The sequence below is a fragment of the Bos mutus genome, chromosome 2 (assembly GCF_027580195.1).
Source record: "Bos mutus isolate GX-2022 chromosome 2, NWIPB_WYAK_1.1, whole genome shotgun sequence".
NCBI classification, from domain to species: domain Eukaryota; kingdom Metazoa; phylum Chordata; class Mammalia; order Artiodactyla; family Bovidae; genus Bos; species Bos mutus.
In genome coordinates, this window is record NC_091618.1 from 83,537,501 (window position 1) to 83,550,089 (window position 12,589).

A 12,589-nucleotide genomic window follows, 5' to 3' on the forward strand; every position below is an offset into this window, starting at 1 on the left:
CTCGCCATCCCTCGGCATACTCTCCCGCTCCTCCGAGTCAGAGTACCCCTGAGGAGTGATGCTCTGCAAGTAAGCCCGGTTCATCAGCAGCTCGGTGGGTTCCAAGTGCCCTTTCTCGCGCGCCTCGCGCTCCGCCGCTTCCCGCTCCTCCGCCTCCCGCTTGCAGTAGGAATACCTGTGATTCATGTGCTGCGAGTAGGAGCCCGAGTGTGAGAAGCGCTTGCCACATTTATCACACTGATAGGGCTTCTCGCCTGAGTGAAGCCTCGAGTGCTCGATAAGGTGGTGCTTGTGTTTAAACGCTTTCTTACAAATCTGACACTGATGTGGTCTTTTTCCTGGGAGAGAGAACAAGATTACAGGGTGATTAGTGTCTGTGCGGGAAGTCTCTTTTCCAAGAATTCTGCAAATGTGTCCGGACCGAGGCAGAAGGGAGTCTGCGAACGGCTGGAAGATCAACACACCTCAGTCTCATGGAACGAGGGTTAGGCAGATGCGTTTTTCATCTCTTAATTTGGCGTTCTAATGCATGCTTCTGGGTGCAATACAGTTAATAAACAAGAAAAAACTCCAAAGCTACTAAAGCAAAAGAATCTCAGGAAGCTTTTAATTGCTAATTGCCTCATTAAAAACTCTGAAAAATGTTCTACTGCACAAGAAATTTCTCGTGCATCAGCACGTAGTATTCAGGTAATTCTTTTCTGTACATTTTTAAAAACAAGGACTTGTATAAAAATGATCAAGATGGCATCATCGCTGACTTTGCCATATACACCCTCTGCTTGTTACAGCATAAATGACTGCTTTGGAAATGGGCTTTATAGCTCAAACAGGAGCAAACTGCCAAGTCAGGCAGGAGCAGGAATAGAGGAAAGATGATGTTAAGAATGTCTTATCAGCCATATGCTTCTAAGAATACAAATTAGAGAAGAAATCATTTGAAAACACAAAGCAGAAAGATAGATGTCATGCAGGCTGAACTAACCCAAACAGTGTTTTCCCTCTAAAGTTTTCCATGAGATGTCAGCCACTTGTTGAGTGTTAAAATACTCTTCAGCTAGAGAATGCTGTATTTCCTTTGGCATTCCAGGCAGTGTCTAACCAGTGTTTGGAACTTGAAACTGGTGCCAAGCCTAAACACATCTGGTTGATTCCAGGCCACAAATAGCATTGGAATGCCTTCAACACCTTCCATAGCTGCCATACTTAAAAGTTTATTTCCAAAATAGAACTGACAAAAAAAATTTATCAGACTGATGCTCCAGAATTAAAGTCAGAAATGTGTCATGAAGAGCAGTATGTATCATCATAACATACATGAAGTTATGTGCTTATATTTCCTAATACAAATTCGCATTTCAGCAAATCGAAAACCAGCATGAGTAGATTCAATACCATTTTCATTTGCTAAGTGACATTCAGATTAGGAATCCATTCTACACACTTCACGTATTCAGGTATATGGTGATATATAATCTCAATTAGTAATCAAATATCTTTAATAATGTTATTGAATGCCTCTGGGGCATGCTACTATTTAGAAAATGCTGTTGGATGCTCTATGTTAGTTCATTAATGATCTTTATCTTATTGTAACATCCAGGATAAATTAAGTGATAAAATGTGGTAAACCACAATATTAGAGTAGGAAGAAGTTATTTACCTGTAAGAGGAAAAAAAATAGAAAGTATTGGAAATAAAGAAGATTCTAGTAATCTGTTTCAAGGCCGCTTGTAGTCTGAAGAAAAAAAGTGTAATTCAAACCACACAAGAACTTAACTTTTGGAAAAGATGTATTGAATGAGGTAAAGTAGATAACACAGAAGAGAATGTCAATGGAGTGCCAAGAGTTTGGAAAGAGAGTGTGCTTTTTCATTTGACAAGACCACCGGGTGGGAAGGTAATTTAACAGGAAGCAGAAGTGCATTTGGGAAAAAGACAGAGGTTTTGCCTCCCAGAAAACCTCAAGTTGCTATATATGAATTTGATCTCTCTTGTGTGTATTTTACTTGGACCTTTAAAAAAATGCTATTAGGAGCTAGGATAAGATGATTCTGACAGTGGTAATTCATTCACAGAGCCAGGGTGGTGCAGAGTTAGATAGGGAAGATGGATTCTAGAGTTTGACTGCCCAGGTTCAAATCCATCTTTTAAGACCTGCTGTGTAGCCTAAGGCATGTTAACCTCTCCCTCTGAGGATTAGGGTCCTTGTTGGTAATAGGGAAATCATTTGGGGACCTAACTTGTAGACTGGGCACCAAGAGTGAAGGAGACAATGTAGGTAAAGTGTTTAGTTCAAGGACTGCACATAGTAAGCACTCAATGAATGTTCGATATTTTTATTTGTATTTATTAGTACAGGTTCAGTAATTTCCCAAGTTGTAAGCAAGATGCATGTATCAGGAGCAAAGTACATGGAAGAAATGAATCTGAATGGAGAGAAGAGAAATTGCAGAATAAAACTAAAAACTTTCTTGGTTCTTTAGTTGCTACATGCATGTGGGCAGAACTGTTCTGCAACCTCTCTTAATGTCTCAGAAGTTCAAGGGCCCAGGAATGTTGATTGGTTAGTTCACTACATGGATCAGCTGTGTGAATAATTGTGAACAAACATCACAGTTGATATGGCTGTCTCTTTTCCAAAGGAACAAAACACAGAGCAATGTCCTTAATGAGCGTTCTCAAGGACAAGTTCAAGGCCTGTTAGATATGCCTCGGGGATGCCCACTGAACTGAAGTCTTTAAGATATAGATATTTGATGTGTGCTCATTCTTAGTCACTTCGGTTGTGTCTGATTCTTTGCGACCCTGTGGATGGTAGCCTGCCAGCCTTCTCTGTACATGGGATTTTCCCAGCTAGTATACTGGAGTGGTCTGCCATTCCCTCCTCCAGGGGATCTTCCTGACCCAGGGATCAAACCCACGTCTCCTGTGTCTCCTGCATTGCAGGCGAATTCTTTACCACTGAGGCACCGGCGTAGCCCATAGATATTCGATAGTTACAGGCGGTTGATTTTAAGGGAGTCCTTTTGATCATAAATATCATGCTTATATTAAAATACATTAATTCTACATTATGAACCAACAACCTAAAAGAAAAAACTGTTCAGCTATTATGTCATGCCAAAGACAGAATTTGAGAGCAGAAGCTTTAGAATTGCACTAAATATTCTACTAATCTCCAGAAATTTCACTGGTAAGCATTTAATACATTCAGTTTAAATAGGAACTGACTTGGCCATTTATCTCTTTTTAAATTGCTTGATTGGTTTACCTGATTCAAATCAAGATGTCCTGGAATTAAGTTTCCACATGAACAAAATTCAGAAAAAAACATCCAAACTGATATTGAGTAAGTAAAAACTTTTACAGGGTAAGTTTTTTTTTTTCCCTCTAATATCAAGGTTCATGATTCACCTGACAGAATAACTGAAATTCATAAATGAAAGGTCTGTGGTATGAAGAAGATTATCATGTAACTGAAAAACAAAATTGGCTGGGTAATTTGAAACTTTACCTTCACTCCAAAGTAGGAACATTTTTTTATTACTTTTCTAAATAAAGTAGGTTTAAAAGCACCTACCTTTCTCAATAGAGAAAGTACTCAATAGATGTCAGATTTAAATTTTAGTGGAATTTAAGTTAATTCTTTTTTTTTTTTAATAAGTGAATTGTTTACAGTGCTTAACAAGAGTTTCAGATTTTTTATTTCTCATTCCTTGTTTGTGACAATTAATTCTATTGAAATCAACATTTATGTAGGGTTTTCTTCCTCTGTCCCAGTCCCAATTCCCAGGAAAAGCAAGCAAGCAATGAGCCATTGGTAAGGAGAATTAAAGATTATTATTTTTGGTGTCTGCTTAGGAAATAAACAGGCTGAGGTAAAAGAGCACAGAATCTTGAAAATAAGTAGCTCATAATTTCCTTCTTAAACTATTTTATATGTTAAATTGTAGACAGATATAACAAATACAGTTTATCAATGACACATTCATAATCAACACATAATCAAATGACCATTCAATCTCATTTCCCAACCTTAGAATCAATCAACCCAAAGATTGTTCTCCTTATAATTTTCTTTTTAACACATTCTCAAAGTATTACTAGTCCTTAATATAAACAAATAAAAGGCTTGTGGGGCCCAGTTAGGAAGGAAAGTAAGCTAAATTTCCACATATATCATAGTGATAGAAAATTCATGAAGAACTTCACTTTGATAGAACCTAATACACTGACAGTAGAAAATGTCACGAGATGTTTGGTCAAGAGACCAAAAAAGTTTACACAGTGGAAACTTGACAATCTGGGAAGCCAACAGGAGAATAATTAATCACAAGTTTAGAGAAATCATTGGATGGTTAGCATCTTGTTGCTAGGCAATGTTTCTAGGCAGCTGATTTTCTCACATCTTAAAGGATCAGAACATTTTTTTAGTATAGTATATTTTTCAAATTGATTATGCATATTTGTGTTTGTCAACTTTGGTGTCTCTCAACTATCTATACACCTTGGAGTTTATGGACTAATTTGTAAGAAATAAAGGTATTGGCTGGATGTCAATATGTATAACAGCCCTCACTAAAATAAAAGTTTTGCACTCACCCTCTAGTAAATGATAGAGTTTACATATGTTCATATAATAAAACCAATCAGAGAGGGAAAGATGCCTTCAATGATGTGCTTACTGTAGCTGAATAACGAAATACAAAATATATTTGAGGTTGATTAAGATATTAAAGTAAATTTAGGTATAAAAATATATTTAATCTATAATACATAAATAGGACTTGGTACTAAAGAAAATATCTATTGATATGTATCATAAAAGACAAGTGTAAGAAAACTGACATTTCAAACATTGAATTAGGTCACATAAGCATAAAAACTATTGGGATTTGCTATTTAAATTAGGTTGCTTTTAAAGTATCAGTAGTAAAACTTTCAAAATAATGGCAATTAGTATCAGACAATTGAAGAAAAAGAAAACTGGGTTGGTTGAAATAAGAGCGCTGTTATTTATCAACTTTGTTCTTTTCACAAATACCCTCAATGTTTAATGTTGCAAAACTCACCCAACTTTTCCACAGCCTCAGGTGACTGTGGTCACTTGTACGGCCTCTGCCACGTGCCCAGTGAGGAGTAAGGCAAGGTGACAGTACAAATGCTTCCCAAGGATCATTTTCAATCGCTAAAAAGGATACTATGGATGTAGACGGTCAAAATGTGACAGGAAGTATTCACATTCCCTTTTCTTTGTTGTTCTTGTTTGCATCTTCATCACTTTCCCCCAAAAAGCATTTATGTTAGGTTAATTTTTTTCCTCTATATTTTAAAAATGTTTGATACTAGACATCTTGGTTTAAAATGAGAACCTTCCTATAATTTCCAGCCATCAGTATTTTGGTTGCAATCCTGCATTCTTTCTTTTCCCACCTAGGCCCAGTGCAGCATACCACATTTCTGGTGGAGAAAAGCTGGAGATGGATTAAGAACAGGGATGAAGCAGAGCTATTTTTTGGTTAATGGTGGGAGGGGGAAGGAGGGAGGGAACACAGGTATGGGTCCAGCACATAATAGATCAGATCTTGGATTTGGGGAACAAATACTGCTTCTTCTTATGGCCCTTGGCTTTCTTTTGAAAAATTAAGCCATTCTCTCTCTACTTATAGGGAAAAATCAAGCTATCTTGTCAACCCTGTTTAATTCTTCCTGAAAAGGAATGCATGAATTGGAAAGAAATAGTCTACATTTAGAAAGTTGTATTTTAGTCTTCCAAATATCAGTAATTTCAGTAGCTCATTTGGCCTATTATTCACTTATGTCTTTTCTTTCACAGTCCTAACATTTTTAGTTTATTCAAAATATGGCCAATTTGTAAAAACCAAACTGAATACCAACCCCCGCCCCCCCGCCACTCATGGCTTACTTGATGTTTCGATGATGAAACAAATACAGCATTGACTGAATTTTTTATTGTTCAATTTTTCCACATATAGGTTCATCACAGCTTAAGAATTTGAAGATATTTTCTGTAGCTGGCTTGTGTCATGTCATTTCGTTGCCCTGGCCATTTAAATACATCTTTGACAGGATTTGTGAATTTGGTGTACAGACTAACTTGAAAAATATAAGACAAGCAGGCTCATAAACACATGAATGATCCAATAAACAGGCAACAAAAAAGTCCTACTGAGCTAGGCAAAAGCATTATTTCTTCCTTGTTGAAGGTATCAGCATATGCTACATCTTATGTTGCACAAGTGCACTCATTAAATATTATGAAATGTACAGCACGCCGGGAAGCTCTAACTAGCTAGTCAAAGTCACTCATACCTGTGTGTTCGTATTTATGTCGCAGAAGGGAACTGCTTTTCTGGAATGTCTTGTCACACAAATCACATGCATACATGCCACTCTCTGTCTTCTTGATCTTCTTTCGAGACAGACAGGAGTCGGAGTCTGTCATGTCATCTAGGCCTGACATGTAGTCTTGTGCTCCATCAAGCAATTCTCCCTGTGACATAATCACATAGTTCAACACAGTCGCTTCTCTTTGTGTTTATAACAAACAAGTTTGCATCGGCTGACATTTGGAGAATCTCAGAAGTGCTCTCTATGAATCCATCTAGTTCTTAGAAACTGTTATTTTCCATAAACAATATATGACGGTTCACATTTCAACAAAAATATAAACCTTCTCTGCCCTAGGTGGTAGAGCTTGTTGTTTTTCAAGGATAGAAAATGGTCAACTCTGAAGGTGAGAGAAACATAAACTTCCTCATATTCCTTAATTTTTTTTCTATCAGCAAATATCTGTGAGTGAGAATTAAATATCAGAATTTGTGTATTTTCCAGTGTGCTTAACTTTAGAAATGATCTGTAGCTGCAGAAACCCCATTTTAATTGAATTTTATATTTAGGTACAAAATGTTATTATTATGCAATCTATTTAAATGTATGTCTACCAACTAAAGGCCTCGAGCTATATTTTTATATTTAATTTTCTAATTTGAAATAGGGAATATTAATAACACTTTTTATCAATGTTCTATCTATGTTAAAACAGCCTTCAGCATTGAGCAATAATGAATGTGGATCAGTAAATTATTAAATTTCTTGATATTTATTTTGTCTTGATCCAAAGGAGTGCAAACTTGCATGATAACATACATTTCCATTTGCTAGCCCACAGTTCACTTTTCCTAGACTACGTTTGCACTAATTAATATTAGAGAAGATTAAAAAGGCTTAAATACATTTACAAAGAGGGCAGATGTACTGTAAATTGGAATACTGGAACAGCTGTTACAGAGGTGCACTGCTACTTATGCTCCTATTTTGTAAACAGGGATTTTACTCCATGATGCTAAAACATACCTGCTTTTATATTTTAAAAACCATAAATTATTCACTAGCTTGAAAACTACAAAGGAAGTCATGTGGAATGTACAAAATATTTTTTAAAATACTCTTCCAAATAAAGTGTTCTCTATGAAACCAAGTGCACATCAAATTTACATATGTATTATTGCAAATTGTGAGCATCTCTAAAAGTATGTGACTGTCAAAAATGTTAACATTTAGCTTCTATGTAAGTCCTAGAAAATACTCATGAAGTGAAGTGAAAGTCACTCAGTCATGTCTGACTCTTTGCGACCCCATGATCTGTACAGTCCATGGAATTCTCCAGCCCAGGATACTGGGGTGGGTTGCCTTTCCCTTCTCCAGGGGATCTTCCCAACCCAGGGATTGAACTGAGGTCTCCTGCACTGCAGGCAGATTCTTTACCATCTGAGCTATCAGGGAAACCCCCCAAATACTCATATCAGCATATAATTCTGAAAGCAGATGGATCGATCTAAATAAACCTTAATGATAAATATTAAGTTCTTTATCTTTTCTTAAGGCACAATTGCTTGATAGCAAAGGGTCCCACTGTTTTTCCATTTATTTGTCTAGCCCACTCAGTTTTAACTTCAACTTCAAACCCACTGTTCTATTTCTGCTGAGAACACAGCATTAGATTTTTTTTCCACTAAGATTTTTTCCTACATACACATAAGTGATATAATTTTCACCTCCTCTCTTCCGATTAAAAAAAAGTCTCATTACCTGAAATCCTGGTTTCCGCTGGTACTTTCTCCTTTGCTGCATGTCAGCAAAAGTAGCTGCTCCAGTTGGGTAAGTATAGGCCATGTGTGGTAGGAAGCTCATCTGATCCAGTCCTGGGTATGGTCGCAGTCCAGGGATACTCGTCTGGACTGGTGGCATGAAAGTGGCCGGGGGGAACGCGCTTTGTGGAGGAAGAGCTGTGTAGAGAGGTTTGGCACTAAAGGGGTTCATGCCGAACACTGGGTTAGCACTTTTGCTGTCCAGATTATTTGAATTTGAAAACTCCTTCTTGATAAAAGTCAAGTTCAGAGGCTCATCTGAGTTTTCAGATGACGAAGAAACACTGTTGTGGTCTAAATTTATGCTGCCAACTTTCGTTTTGTTCTTTGTGGCTATAATACTTTTGGGTTCTTTCATTTGTTTTGGTAATGACAGGTCCAAAGGCTCAGCCTGGAGCTCCTCAGATGAGAAGCTGTTTGGAGTGTAAGAACTACTGTGGGAGTTTTTAGAAGATGTGGAGGAAAGATTTAAGGGAGAAGGAGTATTACTCCTTGAGTGGTCCAATTTTTCAACTGGTTTAATATTGGTAAAATGGGAAGGTTTTGTTAGCCTGAGAGGAGGGTCACAATTCGTAACACTGTTGTGGAGTTCTGCTATAGATGGTGACGTTATGGAGTCCATGGGTTTTACGGGAGACCTGGGTAATAAAGAGTCTTTTGTGGGAGGGTTACTGTTGGGAGCTAATGGCTTGGAGCTCCTTTCCAGTGATGGTGACCTGGAATTTGAGTACTGGTAGACTTTTCGTTGCTCAAACCATTCCTTCACAAATTCCTGAGGAAGGCCCACAGCAATGGAAATTTTCAGCAGTTCATCAGAGTTGGGCTCCATGTTCATAGCATAATATGCTTTAAGTACAGACATGTGGTCCTTGTATGGGTTGATGGGGCTTGTCATTCCTTTCTCAGAAAGTACAGATGACAAGAGGAGGGCTTTATTATCAACAAAAACTCCAGCTTTGTTGGGGACTATGTTTTCATGGGGTTGCAGGACTGCCTTGATCTCTTCATTCATCTTACAAAGGTAACGTTCATGCTGATGCAAAGGAATGGGGCCAGGAAAACTTTCTTTACAGAACTGGCAGGAGAATGGAGTGGATATGTTGTGGTTCTCAATCATTTTGTCATCGGTGACCAAATCTATTAAAGTACGTAGCTTCTCTTTCTTTATATTACTGATCTGTCTCCTTGAGTCAGTAGTCAAGCTCTGGAGGCAAGCTTTGGCTTCATTGACTTTTTCTAACGTGTAGTCAATAATACTTTTAGTGGCACCATTATGACTCACTACTGGAAGACCTACGGGTGGAATATTAGGAGAAGTAACTCCTTGTTCCTCAGGTTGAGAGCATGGATCCTTCATGTGATAACCTTTCAACTTGGAAATTTCTTCAGCCTTGCAGTCCATTTTTTGTCTGGAAACTGTGTTGTCCACAATCTGTAGAACCTTTTGTACCTCGCTTAAATTACTATTCATCGTGGGAAATCCAAGTAAAGGGGCTTCCATCCCTACACCTAAGTGCTGCATTGGACTCTGAGCAGACGGATGAACTCCTAAAGGGCTGGTGGCTCCAAGTGCACCATTCATAAAAGGACTAGTTCCACTAAACCCATGTGTGGCCATAAGAACTTTATAGTCATTGAAGTCTAGTGGTTCTGTTTTAATTTTAAGTAAGCCTGTCTGTTCAGACATACTAAGTGGTTTTCCATTCTCCAATTTGTTTCTTAACTGGGTAATGGCTGAATTAGTAGGAGAAGAAGAAACAGAATTAGGAGAAGAACCTGTCTTGATATTGTTTCTCATTCGGCCATTTACAGAGATTAAGCCAATACATTTCTTGCTGCTGATGTGTGAACTGTAGGAACCAGAATGGGAGAAACGTTTCTTGCAGTTGGGGCACTCGTACGGTTTTTCACCTAAAATGACAATTAAAATTAATGTTATTTTTTTTTTTCTTTTTGATGGGGCAACAATTGCAATCGTCTACCCAGGCAAGAATCTGTGCAATCAAAGGAAAGGAACACAATGGGGCACCTCTACATTCTAGGCGCTTAGATTAGAATTATGTGGCTATAACTGTTTCTGGGCTTTATCTACCCTGGGAGGACATAATTCAAGATGTTAGCAGTGGAAGGTGAGGGCTATCTGTGCCTTTTTCAGCCAAGATCCAAAATCTTGTCTTGCCATCGGCAGCCTCCTATTTAAACAGAGTGTTAGATTAATGTGTGGTCAATAGCACAATAAAGATGTCACAGTATTTAAAGGAAAGTGTAGCCATGGCTTTAATCAACTCTGTGAAGATTCCATTGATTCTACCAATCCAACTAGTCCTTTGACTAGCATCCAATTTGGTAATAAAATGCTTGGCAGAGCTATCAAAATAGTTATAAAGAAGAAATCTCAGTGGTAAGATGTTGTTCTAAAAATACAGCTTTCAAAAAAAAATAATATAGCTATCAGGAATCAAGGAACACTTATCATACAAAAGCTCTTATCCAAAATTCTTCCACATTCTTCTTTCAAGTTTAGGTATCAAAAAATGAATATCCTTCAGAATTTGCCAGCTGAGTTTCTTCAGGTCAAAAACATTTTAAAGGACAAAAAGGAGCCTTTAGATTTCACAAGAAGGCAAAACACGTGCAGTTTTCCAGAAGTATAAGCACTCCTCCTCTTATTAGTAGTGCTACTGGCGGTACCGTAAGGCTCATGAGGCCAAGCGGGCACACGAAGCTTACGACGTGAATGTGCAGTTCTAAAAGACTACAAACAGGGTTGTGTACATTTTATGCGATCTTTAGAAACGTTCCTAATGAAACAGAACGCAAAAACAAGCACCAGCGCCTCAGCCACTCACCACTGTGGATTCGCAGGTGTTCCTTCAGATGGTGTTTATATTTGAAGGCCTTGCCACACTCTGTGCATTTGAACTTGCGATTACCTGCTCCTTGGGTCAGCATTTGGTGCTATAAAAGGAGAAAGACTGACATCAGTTTTGTGCAGGAGGAACAAAGGAAATTCGTTACAAATATTTTTAAAAGGCTTCTATTTTCAGACAGGCCAAAAGGTTTGAGTGCATGTTTATTTATTTGCCCAGTCTTTCAGAGTTGCAATAAAAGTGATAATGTTGGCAATAAAATTGGAACAAATAAAAAAAAAAGTGCTTTCACATGCGCATCCAACACTTGCTTTAGAATTATCTCTGTAGTCTCTTTTCCAAAATGTTTCTTTGAGCCGTTGGAGATGAGAAAGCATAATTGCAAAGATGTTTGTGGCTCTCTGTGTTTACTGCAGATTCTAAAATCTGAAGATTCCCTGTTGGAACGCAATGATTTTGTCAAGGAAAAAAATAAATATTATACTCAAAATTCTAGTCTCCCCGAAGAACTCCCCACACACACAACTCATTTTCTCTTTTCTGTATTGAGGTAAAAGCATATCTTATACTGAAGCAATACTAATTTTAAAGAAGAAAGAAAAAAACCTCACATAAATTAAAAAATCCTCAATTATAAATATTTTATTACATGATAAGCACGTTTAAATACCTCATTCACAGTGCTAGTAGCAAATATAAACCCTGTTTTTCCTGAGATGTTGCATGTAAGATTTGATTCATTATCAAATGTAAGAGACAACATCTTGGGCTAGAACTGCTTGAGCAGTTTTATCACAGGCCAGTAGGAAAGACTTCAACGACCTGTCATTTTCCTTTTGAGTAGTGTGCTAGGGAGTAGGGACGAAAAAGAAAAAAAGTTTGCTGAAAAGACAAGTTAAAAGCAGCAAAGATATAATCAAACACAGCTGACCTTTTTGAACAAGGGAAAAAAAGCACTGTGACTTAGAATTCTGAAAAAAAAAAGAAAGAAAGAAAGAAATACAGTCATCCACTCTGGATGTTCAAGGTAGGAGGCCAGCCTTTTTCAAGCAGCAATGACACAAAAGCCTTTTGCAAAAAAGACAGTACAGAAACGGTATGACAACTGCTAGGGTGTGCTGAATCTTCCCACATTCCTAGTGAGACAGATGGTGTTACATGGGACACAGGGAGGTTTGTTCAAACAGCAGCAACCTTCAAAGATCAAGCGGAGCCCAGCCCGCCGAGCGCCATTGAGGGACCAGCGCTCATATGTTGCTGAGTTGCATAAACAAACAGCAACAGCTGCTTTGTCTCCCCCCACAGCCCTCAGAGGACTACTATAAACTTTAGTTGTGCCACTGTTAATATGATACAATCATTTTAATTTACTAATTGTAAATGCCATGAGCAAATGAGGGGACTTTTCAACACCAAAGCTACCATTCATAATGCGCCAGCACAATCACACTTCTGCATGTGAAATTTAAAGCAGTTATGCTAGATAAATATCTAGGCACCTTTTTTTTTTCCCTGGAGTTTTTGTTCATATAAGCAAGGGGAGAG

General features: G+C 37.9%; 1 protein-coding gene across 4 annotated transcripts in view; it reads right to left on the reverse strand.

Moving 5' to 3' along the window:
• ZEB2 (zinc finger E-box binding homeobox 2) overlaps positions 1-12,589 on the reverse strand; it is a 136,212-nt gene that overhangs the window by 5,127 nt on the left and 118,496 nt on the right. For all 4 annotated transcript variants that reach the window (XM_005890702.2, XM_070389993.1, XM_070389986.1 and 1 more), the window contains exons 7-10: positions 11,024-11,132; positions 8,116-10,085; positions 6,337-6,517; positions 1-338 (exon numbers count right to left, since the gene is read on the reverse strand). The exon at positions 1-338 is cut by the window's left edge and continues 5,127 nt beyond it. In XM_005890702.2, the coding sequence (XP_005890764.1) occupies positions 1-338; positions 6,337-6,517; positions 8,116-10,085; positions 11,024-11,132 (2,598 nt within the window). The remainder of the gene's footprint in view (positions 339-6,336; positions 6,518-8,115; positions 10,086-11,023; positions 11,133-12,589) is intronic.